This window comes from Neolamprologus brichardi, chromosome 1 (assembly GCF_056152115.1).
Source record: "Neolamprologus brichardi isolate AB-2024 chromosome 1, ASM5615211v1, whole genome shotgun sequence".
Taxonomy (NCBI): Eukaryota; Metazoa; Chordata; class Actinopteri; order Cichliformes; family Cichlidae; genus Neolamprologus; species Neolamprologus brichardi.
In genome coordinates this window covers 43,321,440-43,345,676 of record NC_142104.1, presented here as the reverse complement: position 1 = coordinate 43,345,676, position 24,237 = coordinate 43,321,440, and the positions used below count along the sequence as shown (strand labels likewise).

Sequence of the window (24,237 nt, the reverse complement as noted above, 5' to 3'; positions counted from 1 at the left end):
TGAGTCCGAAAAATATTTTTAACACACAAAATATTCGCATGGATTTGACATGTCTGGTGTGTAAAGGCCTTTTCTGTACCTGACGGTCGATTTCATGCAGTCTGTACTCAATAGCTCTTTCCACATATTCCTTCCTGTTGGAGAAGGTGAGAGGGATGCTGTTCCCTCCTGGGATAATGGGGACCATTTTACCATCTGCACTCTGCCCGACAAAGGAATCCAGAGGAATCATCTGCAAAACAAACACAAAAACTATGAGTACTGGCAAAGAGCTCACGGAGGTTAGAGAACTTCACTTCATAAAGAAAGGACCTCTGATGGAATTACATTAATGATTTAAAAATATACCTAAAATCTCCACATCTCTAATCCTAAATAATAAACCTTGGGCCCTGTGGATCAGTGACAATTAATCTTTGTCCCCAGATCTGAGTTTGATAAGACAAACTGCAGTTTTTCTATATGAACGCGTAGTTAAAAACCAGTTATGTCCATGGCCTAAAAGAAGAGGATCAAAATGAGGCTTTGTACTAGAATATGAGAATTATATTATCAAAGAGAATGCATTAGAAAGACAAACAAAGCATAAAATACAAGTCAATAACTTCTGCAGACATGGTAAATAAAGGCCACCATAAGGTTTTCTATAAAAGTTCATTGTTCTGTTCATTTATTCATTTCATCCAACGCATGAAAGCTCATGTGGCAGAAATGAGCTCATCTACAGCGCGTCTTTTCTTCAGTATTCCTCTCCTCACCCCCAACTGGCTCCTCCTCCCTGAGCCTGCTGGAGGTTTCTTCCTGTTAAAAGGGCATTTTTTCTTCCCACTTTCGCCAAGTGCTTGCTCATAGGGGGTCTTTTGATTGTTGGGCTTTCTCTATATTACTGTAGGGTCTTTACCTTTTACCCTATAAAGCCTAAAAGCACAAATCAGTCTGTGCATTAGGGCTGCCACAAACGATTATTTTGATAGTCGACTAATCAGATCATCATCCTTTGGACGTAAAACGTACAGCTTATTGCACCAGCAGCATCTGCTCTTATATAACTATCATTAGCTTACAGCTTTAAGTGTTTAAGGTATGTGCTAACTAAAAATAAAGACAAGATGATAGTTTATTAAATTTTAATGACATTTGCAGATTGTTTTGATGGAGTTTAATCTGCTTGACATTTATTCAGCTGTGTGAAAACTATAACTTTAATCTCAGGCAAACCGATTTACTCAGGAACAAATAAAATACTAAAAAAAGCCAAACAATAACATTTTTAAGTTATCTAAGTGACTTATATATATTTAACCTGAGTAGCGAAAGACGGCGGAGGGCTTGAAAACGATTAGCCGGGAGTCCGGTGTTCTCACGGCTCTAGTTAGCCTAGCCCCCGGCTAGCTATCGAGCTAGTGGGTAAGAGACGTCTCCGAAAACGTCGGAGCGCTTTTGAAAATATGTGGTGTCTTGATAAACTGAGCAGATATTTGAGGTTTACACAGCTACATTCTCGCCTGAAAATATGTTAAACGTTTATTTTGTGACCCAGAAAGAATAATAAGAGTAATATTAAAACTAACTAGCTGCCGCCATTGTTGGAAACTGAGCTGGGCTGCGCTATGAATTCTGGGACAGAGCTTCTTCTTCTTCGGGGTTTAACGGCAGCTGGCATCCTTGTACATGCAGTGCTGCCATCTTCTGTTTTAGTCCGTTATTACACTCTTAAATCCTACTACTTATTCCTGCGTCTTTTGGGATCTTACAAAGCTTCAAACGACGCGTCGACTATTAAATCAGTCGTCGACGATTTTGATAGTTGACGTAATCGTGACTAGTCGACTAATCGTGGCAGCCCTACTGAACATAACTATATATTGCTCTGCCCATCAGAAAGTCGAATGTCAGTTGGAAAAACTTTAGATATTGCCCAACGTTAGACGATACCCAGCCCGCTTTGCCAATGTAGCCGCTCCCCCGGCCTAATTCCAGGTTGGACCCAGGTAAGCCTATCTCAAGCAAAGTAACATTACACAGGTTTTCTTTCATATTTCAACTGTTCTTAAATGTAGACATCTGCTTTTTCTCTGTTGCTCTAAAAATGAACCAAACATTGAATTTAATGTTCCATTAAACAGCCCCAGTTAACACTGTAACACTGCTGAATGAATGAATGTGTTTGTGGCTGGTGGCTTGCTTTAGTGTGGTTTCAATATTTAAAAGTCTAAGTATAATCCTCACACGAACATACAATCAAAATGCTTTTCTAACCTCATGGAAATTATCCTCCGTGATGCCGCTGTCTTCAATGTGAAGAATGCTTTTGAGTGTCTGCACATAGAGCAGGTCCACTTCCTCCAGGTCCTCCAGCAACAAGGGGATGCAGCACAACTGTTTCCAAACCAAAGGAGCCAAGTGCAGATCCAGGGGCTTCTTGGTGCGGATGGCTACCCCCATAAGAATACCTAAGAATTTAAACTGGAGCATGTGCTCATCCAGGCATGCTGACGGGTTGAGGAGGAATCTATCAAAATCAGAATCAGAGTACTTTAATAATCCATAAGGAAACTATGTGGGTTTCAGTTGCTCCAAGGCAATAACAGTAACACATAAGTTAACACATTTAAGAAATAGCACAATATACACACATACAAATCGCTCAATTATAAATATCAAGAATATTATAGAGGTGAAATGTATATAATTGACATTTGACTCTAACCTGTGAAACTTTGTCATTTGTTATTTTACTGTAGAGCGTGTGCAAAGGGTGTAATTGTTGCAGTGTGTAGATGGAGGAGTTCCACAGGCAGGAATGATTTCCTGTCTCAGTCCATGCTCCTGTGACTAGCTAGCAAGTCATGCAGTGTGTGGGAGGTACTGTCCATCACTGTCCTTATCTTGGACAACAGCCACCTGTCAGAAACACCCTAAGAGAGTCCAGCTCCATCCCCACAACATTACTGGCCTTGCCGAGCAGTTGACTGAGTCTGTTGGCATGCTGTCCCAGAATGCAACAGCATAGAGGGTCTGGCCACAACAGACTCGTAAAAAATCCTGAGGGAGTGGTGCAGCTCTGGATTTCAGGCTGACTACAGGTACGGCTGCAGGTGGCTGAGCATTCACTGCAGTGTCGTAAACAGCCACCAACATTACAAGGGTAAATTCCCTGATCAAATAATCCGGCCCGAGTCTTTGATTGTTATGTGAGCACCGTTTGTTAACAAGAACAGCAAGCCCTCTTCCTTTCTGCTTACCGCTTGTGGCGCTGTCCCTGTCCGCCCGAACAGTGTGGAAGCCACACTGTCCACTGCCATCGGGAATACCCTGGTGCATCCGTGATTCGGTGAAACACATCAAGCTACACTCACGATATTCCCTCTGACTCCGTGTCAGCGCTGTTAGCTCGTCCGTCTCGTTTGCTAGCAACCGAACGTTCCCCAATATAATAGACGGCAGACATGGTTTGTACCTCGTTCTCTCTTGAAGCCTCCGCTGAAAAATGTGGAACGCTTCACGAATGTACGTGTCATCCTTGCGCAGAGGCCGTGCTAATCTTCCCTGTATCATATCCAATTTAGCGCACGCGCTTGCCAAAGAAAGCACCAAAGCCATCAAAGAAATGTCTTTCTTTTATTTCAAACACAGGATTAGTTACTCTCTTAAAGTCCTACAACTTCCAACACATTAACTGACCTGCATGTTTCATTAAGGTCTTCTCACCTGTCTCTGTTGTAGCCAACCTCTGCTGTGGCATTGGGAGACGGGATGAGCAGGTCTACAACTCCTGTCTCCAACTCCTATGGATAGATATACACGACAGTGAAGAAGTAGTAGCTCTAGTACATCAGACATCCAGTAAACAGCTGGAATAAAATGTGTTCTAACAAGTCCAGATGTTTACATACCTGACACATCTCTGTGATGGTGTCATCAAAGACCCCTCCTGCATCGTCAGCACCTTCTCCAACTAGTTTGACCTTCCAGGCTCTTGAGGGAAGTCGGAGATCTGAAGCATTCAACTTTACAACTTGCCGAGCAATCTGTACAAAGATTGGTTTACACTTCCGACCTCTGCAGAGTTCAAATGTGATGGAAAACCAAAGTGAAAAGGAAGAAGGGGATTTAAGTTTGCCTTTAAGCACAAAGTTATATTTATAACTAGGGATGCAACGATACCAATTTTTTCAAACCGATACGATACCGATACTTGGATCTGAGTACTTGCCGATACAGAGTACAAAAAACGATACTTCTACCACACACACACACACACACACACACACACACACACACACACACACAAATGCAATGAATTGGAAAACAGGTTTTATTTTATTCTCTGCCGATAATAAATAATATCTTAATAAAAATGACCACAAAAAAATTTCAAGTGAAAAATAAGCACTTCTGTTAAATTATTGCAGAGTCTCCACATTGTAATTTAACAGAATATCACTGAACTATTGGCACTGTCTCTAGGGGATGTCCCCCTAGTGGCCAATCTAAAAAACTACAACAAAAATGACAAGCCACCCTCTGATTAATGAAATAAGTTGGTATCGGTTCATGGTATCGGTTAACTTTTACGAGTATGAGTACACACACATTTTACAGTATCGGCCCCGATACCCGATACCAGTATCGGTATCGGTGCATCCCTATTTATAACATCAGTAGCTGATGAAGTAGTTATGCATCTATTTTTTTATGCAGTACAACAATTCCACGCTGGAACAGTTTAAAACAACCATTAAAACCTCTAAAACATTCATACCAGTGGTGAGTGTATGGAAACCTCTGACCAAAACTGCAGGCTAAAAATAGTTACCAAACAAACGGTGCTGAGTACTGACCGTGTGGAGATCCGTTTGACAGTGATCTGGGGACCGTAGTTCTTGCCCTGCACCATGGTCTTGCCTATCGACCGCACCATAGGCAGCGTATACACTCTGGGAGCCAATAGGGGCCTTAACTGGCCCTGGACGATTCCCCAGGTACCGGCGTTGTAATGGGAGGTACAGCTCTGCAGAATTAAAATGACATTTAGTATTTACTAATGAAGAGGAGCCCCAAATGTTTTCCCTACATTTGTGCAACGTCTAAACTATAGGGAAGAAAAAACTCTTTCCAATTAAGATATAACATCGTTAGTCCCCTTTCAGTCCATACAACACTTATAGTTTGGGATATCACGCCCCTGCATGTTGTGCCTTAACCTCTATTCGTGCCCTGTGATGACACATATACAACCCTGCACATATAGACTTCTGTAATCACATTGATCCTGCAGTTTTCACCTCAGCGTAAAAACTGAGGGGATGCCGAGTTGGGCTAGCTACTGATAGTTAGTGCTGCTGTCTGCTGGCATGAAGTCAGTTTAACTGCCTCGTTGGTGTTAGCCTCCACTGTTCAGCTGGTGTGTGGGCTTCCCACAGAGTGGAAATTTCAAGTCTCCTTGTGCAGCACTGTTGCTTTGCATTTTGGCATGAGTACCAAACCAAAGCAAGCAAAGCAGAAATCTTCTGTTTCTCCCGTCGTAATGGGTGCTGTTTGGCCTGTCTGACTGGGGACTTGCCACACCAGGAAAAGTAAGCCTGTGTATGTTGTTGCCAGCTCCAGGGCTCGACCCTGGAAAGAAGGAGAAAGTGCTAGAACGGCTGTTGCATTGCAATACCCTCGCTAGGGTTCCAGCTTTTCCAAATCTGAAGATGAGGAGCATCTGGTCGATGTCTCTGCAAATATCTGGACTGACTGAGGATGAACCACGTGGGAGCACTGGCTAGCCTCAGCCGGACGCTCACCAACATGATGACGTGCTGGACATCAGCTTGGGCATTCATCGATATTCTCACGGATGAACAGAAGAGCCTGTTGTCGGCTCGGTGTGCCGCCGCTGCTCCGCTTGCAGGCCAAAACAACATCTCTGTTTTTTCCACATTTCATCACACAGTGGAGAAGCTCAGAGTGGAAAGGCCATCTACTCCACCTTCTTAGAAATCTCTGGCAGTTTGTGGAGTTTTTCCTTCCAGCGAATCTGACAACAGACTATAACTGCCTTCCAGTATTCCCGAACTCTGTCTCCGAGCTAACCACTTCACATCTGTCAAGCCACCGTCTTGGGTTAGGGAATCCCCAGCTATGGACAGAGTTTAGCGCTGGACAGCACAAAGAAGGCTGGCTTAGCCAACCCGCCTCCTACGGGATGGCTGTAGCTGGTGAATTTACCGTTTACATTTCCGGAGACATCCCCATTCCACATATATGGTGCAGCTGATCCCGCATCTCTTCCATCCAAGCTGTACATGCTCTGCATCTCAGCCAGACAAGATTTATAATTCTCAGGCGGGCGCTGCCCATGCCATGAGCTCAGTCACTATGACACAGTCGTACCAGGCGATGTACCTGGTGCAACTTGGGTCCATTGTTTTCCCCAGACAACTACTTTTACCTTAATGAGAACCAAGTAAAAATGGAATACATTCTCCGTGCCCTTTGTGGTGTGCTCCCTAACAGAGAGATGGCTTCAATAATAGTTGCACATCTGATGTCTCAGATAGGGACAGTGCTATCTACTTGGATGAGCCAGTATCTGTTGTCAGGTCATTTGAATCTAAACTGAGGAAGAAGCAGACGGCAGCTTTGCGTGATATCATCCCCAGACATGACACAAATTCCAAGTTCGCAGTTTGGTCTCGCAGGCTAACTGTTCCTCTTCCCACCGCCAAGAGCGGACCGACTGCTGCTAATGTGGGTGTACCACCAGCAAGAGCCCAGCCTCTGGGGTAACTTCCATGCCAGTCAGCCTAGAGCTAAGGTCCACCTTTGGGCCCCAACGCCCAGGAGAAAGACGTCTCAGTCCTAGCTATGGGATTGAGTTAAGAACTGCAGGGAGATGCCGGTTCCCCTATCTGGTGCTGCCCAAGAGGCACTCCTTAAGTCCTGTTTAAGTTGTCACAAACCCCCCTGCGCACAAAAATATATTTTTGCTGTTTTGCTCCGGTTGTAATTCCTAGTTCGGACTTGTCAGATGACCACAACAGGTAATCCCACGTTTCTCACCCTCATCAGTGAGCGAGTCTGAATTTCAGAATTTCACTGAGAGCTCCCAGCCGTGTTTCAAGCTCTCAACTTTCTTTGTCCAGTTCTGGGCCAGCATGTATTAGTCAGGATAGACAATTCAACAGTGGTCTCTTACATAAACGCCCAGACAGGGGCCCCTTGACTGTTAAACCTATCTGACTCTCTGCTTTCATGATTTAGTGTTCATTTTCTGTCTCCGAGAGCCACACATGCTGGGGCTGGACTTTCTCTCCAGGCAGGAACCCCAGAGGGGGGAATGAATATTACACCCTTTACTTGTGGCCAGTTGTGGGATCTGTTTGTTGAGGCAAAAGTAGACCTTTTAGCCTCCAGGGTGAAGACTTACTGCCCTCATTCTTCTCTGCAATTGACCACGACCACCACGGTGCAACCATTTCCATTGGAGGACTCTGGAGCGCGTAGAGAGCCACAAAGGGGCCACCAACCTACTGAGAGGTCAATTTCACCAACTAAGGGTCTGCCCCCAGGACAGAGTGTGTCTGAAACACAGTGTTTCTACAGTGTGCTGAGGAAGTCACAAAGCGTGACTGAGACAGGGGGGTGTTAATTTAGCTGTATGTTTAGGTGACTGGCTCCTTCTAGAGCAGTCAACGCAAGAAGTGACAACACAAATGTCAGACTTTAAGATGCATTTGACCAATCCGAGCTTCATAATAAACACCAAAAAGTGTGTACAACATGCACTGTCACTACCCGATCTGTACCGGAAACCCGATCGGTACCTCGCATGCGCAAATCTTACGTCACTTCCTCTCTTTGCCAACATTGCGACATTCAATATATTTGAATGACACGGTTAGCGCCCAGTTAGCTCCTAGCATTTCTCAGCAGCTCTGCCTCCTTTTCGACTACCGGGACATTTAAACAATGGATAATCCGTATACAAACAAATTCACGCTTTTCTCCTCAACAGAGAGCGTTCCCCGATTGAACAACAGCGCCGTAAAATAAGAAGAATGGCGCCTAATTACAGAATTAATAATACAGACTTTGTAATATGTCACGTGAAAGATTCAGCAGCGAGATTAAGTGTTTACTGACAACTGACAGTGATAGCGGACATCATCATCACTATTCCAACAATCCTCTCCACACAGACAAGCATAAACACACTCGACTATCACTAAAATTTAATCAAATTTAACACACGTTTGTAATGACGCCAATTCAGTTTACAATAGGGTTCATTCACTCGGTCAGCAGGTGGCAGTATCCTCGTACACTGGGGAGTAAACTGCCATTAAACGAACAGAAGAAGAAGAAAACCCCTGCACATGCGCGGTACGGATCGGGGAGTCCTGATCTGTAACTATCTTTTTATTTTTTGTTTTTGTCTACATTATATTAAATGTTTCATTATCAGAAACATTTTAAGAGATACTTGTTATTCTTAACATCTTAACAGATACTCTGACCTGTAACTATCGTAAAACACTTCGACCGGAAGTAGACACCTTTCGCGCATGCGGGTACTGATCGGGTTTCTGGTACGGATCGGGTAGTGACACGCACCTTTTCTGGGTTTATCCCTGAACTCAATCACCTTTACAGCCTTTCAGCTATGAGAGTGAAGGTGTTCAGAGCCTGCCTCGCTCATTTTCACTGCATAAAATTTGGACTGTGCCTTCAGTTACTGAGGCTGGAGATGCAAACCAAAGGAAAGACAAATCTAGGTTTAGTCATTTTCTTCTTCTCATTCTGTTCATATCTACGGCTGTGTTTTCAGCTTGTTATAGTCAACGTGTTAGAGGCACTAAACTAACAGTATTTTTCCAGAAGCTGTTTCTGTAGTAGATAAATATACAGTAAGACATTCTGACAAATTCTAACAACACATTTTTTACCAAATTTCTAAAAGATTTCTGTACAAGTGTCTTTTGTTTTTATTGTAGTCGTTGCCCACCTGGTTGTTAGGGCTGAGGTTGAGCAGTCTCCATGACGAGTACATGAGGTCAGAGAAGTGGTAGAGGAGCCGCAAACGGGCCCTGACTGCCTCGATGCTCACTTCTTTAAGTCCACTGTACTGAGGAGGCACTGCTGCTGGCAGGCCAAGCTGAAGAGGTACAGATGAGCCTGAGGAAGATCAGACAGAGATATGATCACCCTGAACACTGAGAAGTGTGGGAAGAAATTCACGACAAAAGTTACATTAAAGAGATTTTCTGCCGTCACAGTTATTCTAATTATTGTTTGTTGTGGCAGCCATCCAAAGCTCTGTCTCTAATTCCTTTGACATATTTTCTATGTGATGTGGTTTATAAGGCATAATACATAAAAATAAAACCATTACTCTCTGGTATTTTGTAAGTTCCAGCAGCACAGCAGGAAATCTGATATCTGGGAGAAAGTATCAAAATATCAGGAGGCATTGTGTGAATTTTGTGTGTCTGTGTAACCTGGTGCTCGAGGCGGCACAGAGGGAGCCGTCCACGCTGCACTATGACAGCGTCCAGCAGAGATCTGATGGATGTTCTTTCCCTGCAGCGTTGTTACCAGTGTAGGTTCTCTAACATGGTTGGTGTGTCCCAGACCCAGCTGCACAACACAGTCACAAGTCAACATACATTAATAACGTCCACCCAGAACATTTAAGTTACATACATAAGTGTGTATAACAGCTCAAGATCAATTCTGCCAGGAATGCAAACAATGCAATGTTAGTTTACCCTGCTGATGATGTGTTCTTGCAGTAGTAATCCTGCACAGTATGAGAGGCACAGCAGCAATTCTGCTTAGACTCAGTGATACCGTAGCACTCTGGATCTTTTGTTAGTCTAGCTGGCTGAGCCCTGTGACTGTGCTGGACGACAGGCGCCCCTCTCCAGTTGCACACTCAGATTTGTGGAGAACCTTGTGCTAAATATCTTGCAAATGACCTGATTATGGTTCAAGGTCCTGTGCGAAGCAGAGCAGCTAATCGCTGCTACTACTGAAGGGGTGGATGTAGCTCAGAGCAGGTGCTGCGTTTGATCCCTGGCCGCTGTACGCCAAATATCTGTGGGCAAGATACTAATTCCAATGCTCTCCAAGACAGAAGCACTTAGATTCACTAGAAAAAGTTCAAGTTCTATAAAGAGTTATATAAGAACTAGTCCATTTACCAGCCTGGTTCTGCTGAAGGTTTCTTCCTGTTAAAAGCGAGTTTTTCCTTCCCACTGTCACTAAAGCACTTGCTTGTAGAGTTTTGTTGAGGTTTTCTCTGTTTGTATTATTGTAGGGTCTTTACCTCACTATATAAAGCACCTTGAGGCGACTGTGTTGTGATTTGGTATATAAATAAAACTGAATTGAATCTACCAGTCAGTGCAGAGGCCAAGGACGGGCCAAAGACTTCTCTTAGGAGCTTTGAAACACTGAGAGTGTCCCTGCTCATTGGGGGCAACTCATTCTTTTTCTTAGCATTTACGGACCAATCTCAAAATTATCATTTATTGCTAAGAGTTTAGAAAAGGCTATGACTAAGCAGATTACACCAGTGTTAAACAAAGACAGTGTGCTTGAGAAATTTCAATCTGGGGCTCATTTTACTAAAACTGCTGTTGTTTGAGTGTCCAGTGTTATTTTAATGCAAAGTGACGCTGGAGAATATTCTGATGTTAAACTCTACGTTTGATACTGTCCACCACCATACTTTCCTTGATAGGCTGAAATATTGGGTTGGTGTATCTGGTTCTGCTTTGGAGTGGTTCACATCATATCTGTCTGAATGATACTTTTCTTTGGCTGTTTCTGAGTCCTCGTCCTCTTATCTTAGCTATCCGGTCGTTAAGTCTGACGTCACTAGCCGTGTCTGGGCCTAAATTCCGCTGCAGCTCCATATATCAAACGATCACTATGGCATCACTGAGAGTTAAAACTGTCTAAAGTCTTTCATCTTTAATAAAATGATCAGCGTTCTGCTCTACCAGGTGTAACAATTGAGTTTAACATCCATGAAAACGGAATTTATGACATTTAACGGAGTTAGAAGTTAGCAGGAAGTTAGCTCGCTAGCTTCTATCTAAATACAATATAGCATGTCCTGACTGCAGGGTTTTGGAAACAATTCAAACGTACAGCTCTGTTATCACTTCCAACATAAATGAAGACAGAAAACTAAACAGCAGTGACGTTTGTAGGGTTACTGAAGTTTGGCTAGCTGGTATATAATGATGTGCTACGTGACCGCTAGCGACACAGCTATGTTAGCATAATATAAACAAGCTAACTTTTTTTCCACTGGATAAAAGTTAACTTGAGTGTTCTCGGTGGTCAGGAACAAATGTAATCGCATGGCAGGATGCTGTAAAAGGACCAAACTTCAGCCAGGAGAACAACTGAGATAATCCATCCACAATACGAGGTTAGTCATTCATATACTGCTGCATGGGCTGGGCTGTAGTTACATCCTAAGGTTTTAAAAACTGAGCTTAAATAAATGATTAGCGGTAATAAAAGCCGAGGGAGGTCAACAGTGATCACTGACTGTTTTAGGAGCTTTTTGAGATTAAATAGAAGAAAATACAAAACATTAAACATGTTAACAACACAAAAGCCATATTAAACGCAGACTACTTTAGACCCGGAAGTAGGATTCGTCACGTCATCACTTAACGACCGGATTGTGTGCCACAAGGCTCTCTATGTGTGTAATATAAGATAGATGACAAGGCTACATTTTCAGTAAATCCATTTACTTCAAATAAGACAAGCAGCAAACAGTCTTATTGAGACTTTGACACTTATGTTCCCACGAGCATTGTATACATGTTACCTGTCCCTCCGAGTTGCTGCCCCAGGTGTAAACATCTCCTGTGGAGGAGAGCACCAGAGTGTGTTCAGCTCCTACAGCGACATCCTGGATGTGGATCCCTGAGAGACCTGGTACCTGTTGGGGCCGGTTGTGGTTCCTGGCTCGACCCTCTGGCAAGCCAATTAGGCGGTCTTCAACAGAAAAGGTAAAAATATATTTGAATAATATGGCACGGAAAAAATCTCACTTTGACTTCATGGTGAAAACTCAATTGTGTAATTGTCATAATCAGTGTTAAAACCACTAATGGCCAAATCTAAATATCACACTCATTTTAATATGTTATATAATAAACTACTGTTTGCACTAACATTCATTAATATGATTATAGATTATTGTGTTATTAATATCCCATATAAAATAAGAAAAAATGGGACTGAGGGGTTTGTGGGTGTCAGTTTTGTCTTATGGAGTTTATAGACCACCATAATGTCACTAACAGAGGTTTCTATCTCAGGGTGTACATTATTATTTTTGCATTAATATCATCAACATGGTTTTTGCACAATCACATTTAGCTTTGGGTAGTGTACTACTTAAATACTGTGGTCAATGACAGTCGTTTAAGTCACATACTGACCACCTGTTAAAGAAACTGAGGCTGAAGTTGGGGTACTTTTTCACAAACAGATGATTTTTCTCCTGCTGCCACCCTCCGGGTTTAAGGTATCATTCATCAGCCCTCCTGCTCACTCTCAGTTTATCATGAGGCATTAAGATATTTAACTGGCTGTAAACCTTTAACACATCAACTTTCTCTGGCTGATTGGTTTATCTATAGATCATTTTCTGGTTTTCCATCCCATTCACTGTTCCATCAGTTCGTGCAGAGCTTGGAAAAAAGGCTTCCTCGTTTCCTGCCCTGTCATCATGGACCACATTACAGTGCAGCTCTCTCAGATGGCATCGCTTGCAGAGTTTAAAAGATCTATAAACGATTTTTTGAATCTGTCACTGGGAATTTTTTAATGTGATTTTGTAAATCTTGGACAATTTTCACCATTTTAGTATGCTTGTCTGAAACAGATCTTGTAATGAGAAAGGGAGTCTCAAATAAAAATTAAATAAAAATAACAGCCCAGGTATTAGCTAATATGGGCGACATGGCAGTAGGGCTGCCACGATTAGTCGACTAGTCACGATTACGTCGACTATCAAAATCGTTGACGACTGATTTAATAGTCGACCCGTCGTTTGAAGCTTTGTAAGATCCCAAAAGACGCAGGAATAAGTAGTAGGATTTAAGAGTGTAATAACGGACTGAAACAGAAGATGGCAGCACTGCATGTACAAGGATGCCAGCTGCCGTTAAACCCCGAAGAAGAAGCAGCTGTGTCCCAGAATTCATAGCGCGGCCCAGCTCAGTTTCCAACAATGGTGGCTGTCACTACCCGATCCGTACCGGAAACCCGATCGGTACCCTGCATGCGCAAATCTCACGTCACTTCCTCTCTTTGCCAGCATTGCGACATTCAATATATTTGAATGATACGGTTAGCGCCCAGTTAGCTCCTAGCATTTCTCAACAGCTCTGCCTCCTTTTCGACTACCGGGACATTTAAACAATGGATAATCCGTATACAAACAAATTCATGCTTTTCTCCTCAACAGAGAGCGTTCCCCGATTGAACAACAGCGCCGTAAAATAAGAAGAATGGCGCCTAATTACAGACTTAATAATATTGATTTAGCAATGTGTCACGTGAAGATTCATCAGCCAGATTAAGTGTTTACTGACAATTGACAGTGATAGCGGACATCATCAACACTATTCCAGTCAATCCTCTCCACACAGACAAACATAAACACACTCGACTATCGCTAAATCAAATTTAACACGCGTTTGTAATGACGCTAATTCAGTTTACAATAGGGTTTATTCGCTCGGTCAGCAGGTGGCAGTATCCTCATACACTGGGGAGTAAACTGCCATTAAACAAACAGAAGAAGAAGAAAACATCTGCACGTGCGCGGTACGGATCGGGTAGACCCGATTTGTACGGTCCGACTTTGCACATGCGCAGTAAGGATCGAGGAGTCCTGATCCGTCACTATCTTTTTATTTTTCGTTTTTGTCTACATTATACTGAAATGCTTCATTATTGCAAACATTTTAAGATATACTTATTATTCTTAACATCTTAACTGATACGCTGACCTGTAACTATCGTAAAACGCTACGACCGGAAGTAGACACCTTTCGCGCATGCGGGGTACCGATCGGGTTTCCGGTACGGATCGGGTAGCGACAGTGGCAGCTAGTTAGTTTTAATATTACTCTTATTATTCTTTCTGGGTCACAAAATAAACGTTTAACATATTTTCAGGCGAGAATGTAGCTGTGTAAACCTCAAATATCTGCTCAGTTTATCAAGACACCACATATTTTCAAAAGCGCTCCGACGTTTTCGGAGACGTCTGTTAGCCACTAGCTCGATAGCTAGCCGGGGGCTAGGCTAACTAGAGCCGTGAGAAGACCGGACTCCCGCTAATCGTTTTCAAACCCACCGCCGTCTTTCGCTACTCAGGTTAAATATATATAAGTCACTTAGATAACTTAAAAATGTTATTGTTTGGCTTTTTTTAGTATTTTATTTGTTCCTGAGTAAATCGGTTTGGCTGAGATTAAAGTTATAGTTTTTACACAGCTGAATAAACATCAAGCAGACAGCTGATTATCAGAAGTGTGAGATGCTCGAGAATATACTCCGGTGTCCTGTTATATTTTAGATAGCAAGGAGTTTATTAAACTTCACCGAAACAATCTGCAAATTTCATTAAAATTTAATAAACTATCATCTTGTCTTTATTTTTAGTTAGCACATACCTTAAACACTTAAAGCTGTAAGCTAATGATAGTTATATAAGAGCAGATGCTGCTGGTGCAATAAGCTGTATGTTGTACGTCCAATGGATGATGATCTGATTAGTCGACTATCAAAATAATCGTTTGTGGCAGCCCTACATGGCAGCTAGGTCTGTCTTTCGTCGTAGGGTGAATAAGACTCCAACGTGGGTGAGAGAAAGGCTGAGAACTCAAACTCCTCAGCAAAATGTTTTATGAAGTCGTTGATCAAGTGAGCTATAAGAACATTTGCCTACAGACTGGCCTTTAACAAGAATGCAGATTTAAGGCAGTTATAGATTAACTTTGTTTTTAAACCTGGAATAAGCAAAGCTTACCTTGGCCAAACGTGAAAACCTTGCCATCTTTGGTTAAAGCCACGGAAAACTGAGTTCCACAGGCTACTTTTTTTATACCAATCCCACACAGCACGTCCACTTTCTAAGGATTTCAAAACAGATCAGGGTCACAAACAGTTTCACTGTTTGATAGGCCAACAGATTAACTTCAGTTCACTGTTCAGGCATCACAATGCAGCAGGTACCTGAGGTGAGGACTTGGCTGTGGAATTCCCAAGTCCCAGTTTCCCATAGTCTCCATCGCCAAAGGCCCAAACCATCATTCCATCAGCAGAGACAACTAAAGTGTGGTTCAAACCACAAGCCACCTGAGGAGGGAGCACACGACAACAACTATCAATAGCTAAGATAAGGCTGGACAACTGAAAATAATCAAAACAATTAGAACTCAAAACTGCCCCAAAGTAGTTCCAGCAACCAGAAATGTCACAACACCTAGAGCACAATCATATTACTGTAAAAAAAAAAAAAATAGCTGATGGGGTTGGAAGGTTGGTAGCTTCCTCAGCTCCAGTCTGTATGCCAAATATCCTTTGGGCACAACACTGTGTGTAAACGTGTGAATGTTAAACAGAAAGCATGTGCTTGTATGAGCCCTTTGAGTGCTCAGGCAGAGTAGAAAAGCTCTATATAAGAACCACTGAAATATTTATTTCACAGTGTTTTTTGAATGTCCACAATCAGCATGTAGCACCAGTGGACACATGACGATTGATGTCTTCATATTGTTCTCCAGTATAGAAAACAGTAACAGTGTAACAGTCCAGAAATCCTCTGAATGCGCTGCGCATCCAAGCATTTCACAGACACCAACTGTAACAGTAATGAACGTCTTACCTGTCCTACATGGTAGCCCTCCAGAGCAGTGACCTTCTCTGGCAGCTTCTTGTTTGAGGTGTTCCCCAGCCCTAGTCTTCCATAATCACCATTACCAAAAGTGAAAAGCTTCCCATCGGCTGTGACTACGGCCGAATGTTTGAACCCGCAAGACATCTAAAGAGTGAAGAAAGCAAAGAGCATTGTAACTGAAACTGCCTATCTCTATGATGTTCTTGTTAACCCCAATAAAGGTGTGCAGAATATGGAGGAGAAGTGTGACACTAATAGATATATGACAGAATTGTGCAACAGCAAAGACAGTGTTGGAAGTCTAACCTTCAAGAGAAAAACGTTTAAAATGTTTTTTGGCTCAAAGTAGGCAAACGTGTTGAGTTTTATTGTTTCCCACAGAATTACACTGTACACCGCTCAAAAAAGATTAAAAGAACACTTCTTAAGGAGACTCTAGCCAGAGTATAACATCTGGAATACCAATCTGATTAATGGATGTTTTTGTGTTAATAAAATCAACAACAGGGTGGCTCAGGTGGTACAGCAGATCAGCTACTGATTGGAAGGTTGGTGGTTCGTGCCAAATATCCTCGGGCAAGATACTAACCCTGAGTTGCCCTCCGATGCGTTCATCGGTGTGTGAATGTTGGTTAGTTTGCACTTGAGTTTAGAAGTGCTTCTAGGAGTGGGTGTGAATGGGGCGAATGAGGCATGTTGTATACACGCTTTGAGAACATCCCAGCTTCACAGGTGGAGGCCACTGACAGATGAAGACGGGACTTTTTAGTGTGGTGGGTGCTGGTTCCTCTGGGTGAATGATGATATCAGGTCTTATGTGCAGTCAGTATGAGAGAGCAGGCTGTTCCCAGAGGATGAACTGCCATTGACTGGCCCCCACGCTCGCATAACCTAAACCCAGTATTACACCTCTGAGATATTGTGTTTTAGTCTATCTGAACCTCAGGTTGTCTCTCCAAGAGCTCAGTCACACCCTGGTACAGATCTTGGAGGACATCCCACAGCACATGGATATACAAACTATTCAATTTAATTCCATTTTGTTGATACATTTAGATACATGTAATATATACAGTATACATATTTACTTATATTTATAAGGCAGACCTTACAAACTAGTGAGTACCAATAAAATTAATACCCTGTCACATCATTGTCTTATGGAGCCCCGCAAGGGACATGGGAGAAAAAAAATTAAGACGGACTTTTGCGAGATCTCGCAAAACAAACTCGGGATCTCGCAAAACTTTTCCGGGATCTTGCAAAAGTTGAATTCCAACAATGGCGGCAGCTACTTAGTTGTAATATTACTCTTTCTGGGTCACAAAATACACTTTTAAGATATTTTGAGGCCCGAATGTAGTTGTGTAAACGTCAGATACCTGCTCGGTTTACAAGACATCACATATTTGCAAAAGTGCTCCGACGTTTTCGGAGATCTGACACCCACTAGCTCGAAGCTAACGGGAGGTCGAGACCTACTACAGCCGGGAGGAACACCGCTTTCCCGGCACATCGTGCCTCGACCTCCCGGTCGGCTTCGAGCTGGTGGCCTCCGAAGAATGCGGCTAAAACTTTTGCGAGATCCCGAGTTTGTTTTGCGACATCTCGCAAAACTCCGTCTTAATTTTTTTTTTCTCCCATGTCCCCTGTGGGGCTCCGTATTGTCTGAATTCAGCCCTCTGTATATATCCTGCATGTTGTTTTTGGGTACTGTGGAATTGAATAAAATCAGTGCTGTCAGCATTAATCTTGTTAAAATGGCGTTAATGCCATAACCGCATTAACACGGTAAATCTCTGTTAGCGAGTTAACACGGATCGCCCCATGCGAGGGTCTGCACGGCATTCTCTCCCTCCATCCCCCATAACCGTTAATGTAGTCATGGCTTTAATGTCATTTTAACGAGATTAACGCTGACAGCACTAAATGAAATATATCTTTAAGGAGGGTGGAGACTTACCTGGACCACCTCCTCTCCTTGCAGTGCCTCAATCTGTCGGGGTCGTCGCTGGCGGTCACTGTTTCCATGTCCAAGCTTGCCGTAGTCACCGTCTCCCCAGCTGAACACCTCGCCGCTCTCTGTCAGAGCCATGGAGTGACCGTCACTGCCACAAGATGTAACCAACTGGGTCACAACAAAACCTGGTAAGAACGAAAAGCACATGACAGGGTTTATGTCACCAATCCGCTGACCAAATGTTCTTTTAGCTCTATATTTCGTGCACACCAGCTACCACAAATAATTTGCCTTTTAGCCGTTAAGCGTTCTGCTACATTCAACTGGCTTTGTGCCTGTTTGTTTGTTACTTTTGCTTGTGTACAGGTGTTGTCATGTCACCTTGAAGAGCTGAGATGACCGTAAGGACATGCAGGTCATCTGAGTTGCCTTGTCCCAGGCGGCCATAGCTCCCCTCTCCACAGGCCAACACGGTGCCGTTGGGCTGGATCACAAAGGTGCAATTCTGCCCACACACCACCTACAAGAACCGAGAATGTGAACGAGTAATCACAGGTAGAAATAAAATACAGCTCACGCTGCTGTTTTAATTATAGAAACAAAGTTCACAAAACAATATGTGCAGTGGTTCATGTCTATGTACCTGCTGTGCCTGAGAGAAGGAAGGGGCAATGGTTGGAACGAGGATATTTCTTCCAGCCTCGGCTAGCTGACCGTGTCGCCCTGCACCCCACAGGAACACGTCACATTTCCCTCCGAGGTGCCAGTCCTGATCATGAACCCAAACATGAAAAATGGAAGAAAAGAATTGGGTTAAAACCAGATGTAATATCCACCTTCTCACCTGGCCTGACATCCCTCTTACTCACCATCACCCTTCAGTTAAGCTCACTGTTGTTAATGTTGTGATTTTGGCTGATTGAGACACTTTTTACACCATTTTACCCAAAAAAATGCAGCAAATATTCTGTGACTGTGTCTTAAGCTACGTCCACACGTACACGGGTATTTTTGAAAACGGAGATTTTCCATTTTTGTTTTAAAAAATAATCCCGTCCACACGTAAAGGCAGAAATGAAGGAAAACGCTGCTAGGAACATGCCAAAGCAGCAGGTGGCGCTATATTCCTAACCGTGCAGAAATGTTGGCCAATCAGAAGTCTAGAAGCCTCTGTGGGAAAAAGTAAACAAAGCTGGGGCATAGAAGCAGAACCGAGTCGTATGTGTGGAGGGACAGTAACTGTGTGTGTATATGTAAGCATTTAAACACTGCAGAGACATTTAACAGTAACAGTATTGTAGAAATTCATTTCACCGAAACAATAACGTGGCGCACAGTGTGACGTCAAAAAAGGCGGACACCTTTGACGCTGCATTTTCTGCGTTTTCTGCGTTTTTCTCGTCCACACGTAAATGCAAAAACGGAGTTTTCAAAAGTATCCACCCTGGCCGGAGTTTTTAAAAATCTCTGTTTTCAGTGACCAAAAACGTCGTTTACGTGTGGACGAAAGGTGCAAACGCATAGAAAAATCTGCGTTTTCAAAAATACCCGGGTACGTGTGGACGTAGCCTTACTGTTTCACAATGATCTCTTGCTCTCTTTCTGCAGTCAGAGGCATTAGTAGCAGATGAACCTGAGGTATCAATTTCAACATCCTATGTTGTCTTGTTGTCAAGTTACCAGAATTTCAGAAAACTTGACCTCTGACCTTGATCTTGAGGTCAACTTCACTGAAATTCTAATTCATCTAAGATTTTTAGTAGACACCTATGGTTTCAGTTTCAAACTCCTACATCACTACATTACTTCCACGTTGCTTCCCTGCCTGCTCGCAGCGTGACAGCAGCACCGCATCAGCCTTTTACGCCGAGGGCTAAAAAAACAAAGTTATGATCACTTGTGCCTAAATAAATGGATATTTAGAGGACTGTAGCTGGATAAAAAAGGGAGGGCTGAACAGGTCACAACAAAAAGTGATTTCCACAATTTAAACTATTGTAACTGACTTGGTGGTTTAAATCTGTTAAATATATATCTCTTGATTGCCATCAGCTCATTTTGATCATCGCACGGTAAACTCTGCAATCGGTTTTGGGCAAAGTGACTTTTATATAATCTATAGCAGCAGAAACAAACATAACAGTTCTATAAAGATATTTTAGCTGGAAACAAAACCATAAGTACTGATTATAATGCAGAAGATAGAGTAGGTGCAATACTGCAATCATAAAGATACTTGTGTTGTACTTTATCTCCCCCTGTAACTCCACATTACTACACATTATTTATCAGTATAGGTAAAGACATAAAAACTATACAGAAACATTTGAAATCACTTTTTGGAACAACAAGGCAGAGGCAGTGTGTGACTGCAGTGTGTGACTGCAGTGTGTGACTGCAGTGTGTGACCGGGTGGACTGCTGGCTGTTCTGAGTATTGGGGGAACCATTTATTTCACCTAAACTCGCGCTCCCGCTCTGCAGGCCTACTTGTTGTTCCTAGAGTATTTAAAAGTAGAATGGGAGGGAGAGCCTTCAGTTTTCAGGCCCCTCTTCTGTGGAACCAGCTTCCAGTTTGGATTCAGGAGACAGACACTATCTCTACTTTCAAGATTAGGCTTCAAACTTTCCTTTTTGCTAAAGCATATAGTTAGGGCTGGACCAGGTGACCCTGAATCCTCCCTTAGTTATGCTGCAATAGATGTAGGCTGCCGGGGATTCCCATGATGCATTGAGTTTTTCCTTTCCAGTCACCTTTCTCACTCACTATGTGTTAACAGACCTCTCTGTATTGAATCATATCTGTTATTAATCTCTGTCTCTCTTCCACAGCATGTCTTTATCCTGTCTTCCTTCTCTCACCCCAACCAATCACAGCAGATGGCCCCGCCCCTCCCTGAGCCTGGTTCTGCTGGAGGTTTCTTCCTGTTAAAAGGGAGTTTTTCCTTCCCACTGTCGCCAAAGTGCTGCTCATAGGGGGTCATATGATTGTTGGGCTTTTCTCTGTATCTATGAAGCGCCTTGAGGCGACTTTTGTTGTGATTTGGGGCTATATAAATAAAATTGAATTGAATTGAATTGAACTGTCAAAATTACCTCTGGCCTGGAGGTGGCCCATGACATGACCTGTTCATCCATACTAGCTGACCATTTACTGTTGTCCTGTAGAAATAAAAGCAAAGGCTGCTGTTATGAGCTGCACAGGTTTTGATTACATTATAAATGACAGTTTCATCAGCTTTGCTCACCAGGAGCAGAGCCATCTCATCTTTAGGCACGGGTTCCAGGTCAGGAACGGAGAAGGACTCGGGGAAGGCTGCACCTCGAGCAAGAGCCTCTGCCGCCTTTACTGTGGTGGAGAAACAGTCCAGCCACGCCCACTCACTGGCGCTCCATACAGCGATGCCAGACTCAGGTGGGCAGTGTCGAAGGTGGGGCGGCACAGGGGGACGGCACAGAAGCTGGTCCAGATGGAGACCTACAGCCAGAGAGGCAAGGCACTGCATGTACGGGCTGTGGACAAGCTGCTCCCCGCAGACAACATGGGGCTGGAAGTAGAGAACAAAGAGACATTATTAGTGTCAAATACTATTAATCTGTCATGAATAGTTCAAGTTTGCTTGGATTGGCTTTTATGTTTTTCTCATGGAGTTCTCCAACACAAATAAAGAAACATGCTGATATAATCATCTAGTATAAACTCTGACTTCTAGTAGGGGCTATATCATATCTCCCTTTACCTTCTCATAGGCATACTGCTCCTGCAACATGACAGGCAGTCTCTCCAGGAAAGCTCTCATGCAGGGTGCCAAGTTGAGGCCGACCACACCTTGCTTCTTCAAAGCCGTGCGGCAGGTGGCCAGCACGTGGTTAGATGCCATGAACTCTTTGGAGCAGTTCACAACCAACACATCCTGGAAATCAAGCCATACAAAAGGCAAATGAAGCTTAACTGAGGACAAATACAATCATACAAAATGACGGAGACGATGGAGTCAAATGACACAACTTACCTTTGACCTGTTGGAGCAGACGGCCACGCCCACATCTGAGACCCAGACAATGTTCTGGACAGCCCCTGACCCAGCTACTACAGTCTGGAGTACTGAGCCATCCTGTTGGAAATGGACACACACACACACACACACACACACACACACACACACACACACACACACACAGTGTCATGTGTTCTTTCCATCTACATATTTCCAGTCATCTGTGTGTGTACTTACAGTATTTACTAGGGGTGCAACGATACTCGTATCGATATTGAACCGCTCGATACAGTGCTTTCGGTTTGTACTCATATGTATCGAACAATACAAAATTTTTAATTTATTTTATCAACTTTCCTTCTGACGATGCTGTCTGTGTTGAGCGCTCAGTGGATCTGCGCTCGACAGTGCAGCCTAGGCGGAGTAGTCGAGCGCAGATTTACTGAGCGCAGCACAAGCTAGCGAGACAGAAGCTAAGCTCGTTGCAACATGGCAAATTGAACCTCCCCCACCCTCATTCAGATGTGGCGTTTGGAACCATTTTGGTTTTCATGTGACGTATGACCCTGAAGGTAAGCGCGTCATGGACTAAAGTAAAACAGTATGTTGGATGTGCCACGCAATGCTTAATTACATGGGTGGAAACTAGTGTGTTAGCGCAGTTAGCTCGTTAACGTATTGACGCCGTCCAGCCCCACGCACGGGGCGATCCGTGGTAGCTTGTTAACGGAGATTTGCCGTGTTGTGGCGTTAACGTCATTTCAGATTAACGCTGACAGCACTAGTGGGAACACAACGAATATGACTGCACATTTACTCCGACATCATCCTCGTGCAAAGACAAGTGGAAGCAGACAAAAACAACAAGCAGCATGCTACAAACTTTACCCGAGTCATTTAGACAGCCGTTAGCACATGATTCTCCTTATGGGGACCTGATATGTTTAATATGCTGCTGAGAATATAGCCCAGAAGAAGCGTATAGTAGAGCTTTTATTTTGGAAAGAGACATTTCTCTGTAATAAACTCTCTTTTCCAAAGATGAGGGATTCCTCGATCAGACAGATTTATTTTTTTATTACTTTGTTGTTTCAGCAACATTAAATTTAAAAACTGTACTTTTGAGTTAAAATATATATTTATAATTGTAATAAATGACAAATTAAAAAGGCATGAAAGTTTTTTTGTATTGAAAAAATATCGAACCGTGAATTTTGTGTATCGTTGCACCCCTAGTGTTTACATATGAACTATGTGCCTTCATCTCCATCTGTGTGTATATGTCTGTTTCTTACCCGCAGGGACCAGATGTTCATGAGGCCTCCCACTCCTCCAGATGCCAGGGCCAGACCATCAGGACTGAAAGCCAGTGTTCTTACTGGAGTGATGTGGCCCTTTAGCTGGAACACACAAACTGCTCCATCTTCTGACCATCGGGTGGACTGCTGCACATCAATGATAGCACATTGAGGTTGAACAATACATTAACTTATTGCTCAAAAGTAAAGCAAAAGAAACTCAGCTGCGACTGGATGACTTTGGCTAAAGTGGTTTTACAGTAGAAGTTAAAACACACAAATACCATTAACTTGGGTTTGGCTTCATTCTCCCACCATCCTTCTGACTCAGAGGAACAGGAGTCTGTGAAGTTTGAAATGTCTTGAGGAACAGTCCAGACAGAGACCAGACCATTCTGGCAGCATCTGAAAAGCATAATGACCCATAAAAACTTTTGTTCCTCAAAATAATCATTTTGTGTGGAGAAATAACAAAAACAAAACAAAACCCAAAACAGAGGGCAAATTCAAGGTCAACGTACACGGCGAACATGCTGAGGGGCTTCGGACTGCACCCAGGCAAGCTGCACCAGGCCACACCGTTAACCAAGGAGGGGTGTCTAAGGCTCTGTAGGCAGTGCCAGCCAGAGCCGGTGTCAGAGCAGGAGTCTGGATTGGCCCACAGTTTCACAGTCTCCTCTTTAGCACATGTCAGCAGCATCTGACCCGTTGGACTCCACTTCATGCTGCTGATCGACTCCTGACAAAAAGATTTGGAATCACCGTCAGCTATAAACGTACATCTAATCCATCGAGCTGACAGTAAAACAGCTCTCTCTTTGAAATTTAAATGAAAGAATCACAACATAAACAGAATGACAAAATGACTCCACCTTGTGTGCATCAATGACAACAATGGCTCCTTTATCCAAAGGTTCTTTGGATCCAATCAGCAGCTTTCCATCTGCGTAGCCAACGGCAAAAGGCTTGTCTTCACTGTACCAGGCAATGTGCATTATTGCCACTAAAGGAGAAAAAACCTTCTGTTTTTCTTTCAGTTACACAA

At 43.2% G+C, this 24,237-nt stretch overlaps 1 protein-coding gene and 1 non-coding gene across 8 annotated transcripts in view; both read right to left on the bottom strand.

Annotated features, from left to right (window-relative positions):
• The window catches only part of herc1 (HECT and RLD domain containing E3 ubiquitin protein ligase family member 1), a 93,515-nt gene that overhangs the window by 4,812 nt on the left and 64,466 nt on the right, over positions 1 to 24,237 (bottom strand). For all 7 annotated transcript variants that reach the window (XM_087842764.1, XM_087842755.1, XM_087842801.1 and 4 more), the window contains 22 exons: positions 24,065 to 24,195; positions 23,714 to 23,931; positions 23,477 to 23,597; positions 23,190 to 23,339; positions 21,910 to 22,011; positions 21,637 to 21,810; positions 21,145 to 21,444; positions 20,993 to 21,058; positions 18,541 to 18,666; positions 18,279 to 18,417; positions 17,901 to 18,082; positions 15,926 to 16,081; positions 15,274 to 15,396; positions 15,068 to 15,170; positions 11,846 to 12,015; positions 9,489 to 9,627; positions 8,996 to 9,165; positions 4,845 to 5,014; positions 3,897 to 4,062; positions 3,712 to 3,788; positions 2,260 to 2,512; positions 80 to 232 (listed from right to left, as the gene is read on the bottom strand). In XM_087842764.1, the coding sequence (XP_087698890.1) occupies positions 80 to 232; positions 2,260 to 2,512; positions 3,712 to 3,788; positions 3,897 to 4,062; positions 4,845 to 5,014; positions 8,996 to 9,165; positions 9,489 to 9,627; positions 11,846 to 12,015; positions 15,068 to 15,170; positions 15,274 to 15,396; positions 15,926 to 16,081; positions 17,901 to 18,082; positions 18,279 to 18,417; positions 18,541 to 18,666; positions 20,993 to 21,058; positions 21,145 to 21,444; positions 21,637 to 21,810; positions 21,910 to 22,011; positions 23,190 to 23,339; positions 23,477 to 23,597; positions 23,714 to 23,931; positions 24,065 to 24,195 (3,389 nt within the window). The remainder of the gene's footprint in view (positions 1 to 79; positions 233 to 2,259; positions 2,513 to 3,711; positions 3,789 to 3,896; positions 4,063 to 4,844; positions 5,015 to 8,995; positions 9,166 to 9,488; positions 9,628 to 11,845; positions 12,016 to 15,067; positions 15,171 to 15,273; positions 15,397 to 15,925; positions 16,082 to 17,900; positions 18,083 to 18,278; positions 18,418 to 18,540; positions 18,667 to 20,992; positions 21,059 to 21,144; positions 21,445 to 21,636; positions 21,811 to 21,909; positions 22,012 to 23,189; positions 23,340 to 23,476; positions 23,598 to 23,713; positions 23,932 to 24,064; positions 24,196 to 24,237) is intronic.
• Positions 3,487 to 3,594, bottom strand: LOC118455719 (U6 spliceosomal RNA). Its single transcript, XR_004844246.1, has one exon. It is a non-coding gene; the product is annotated as a U6 spliceosomal RNA (small nuclear RNA).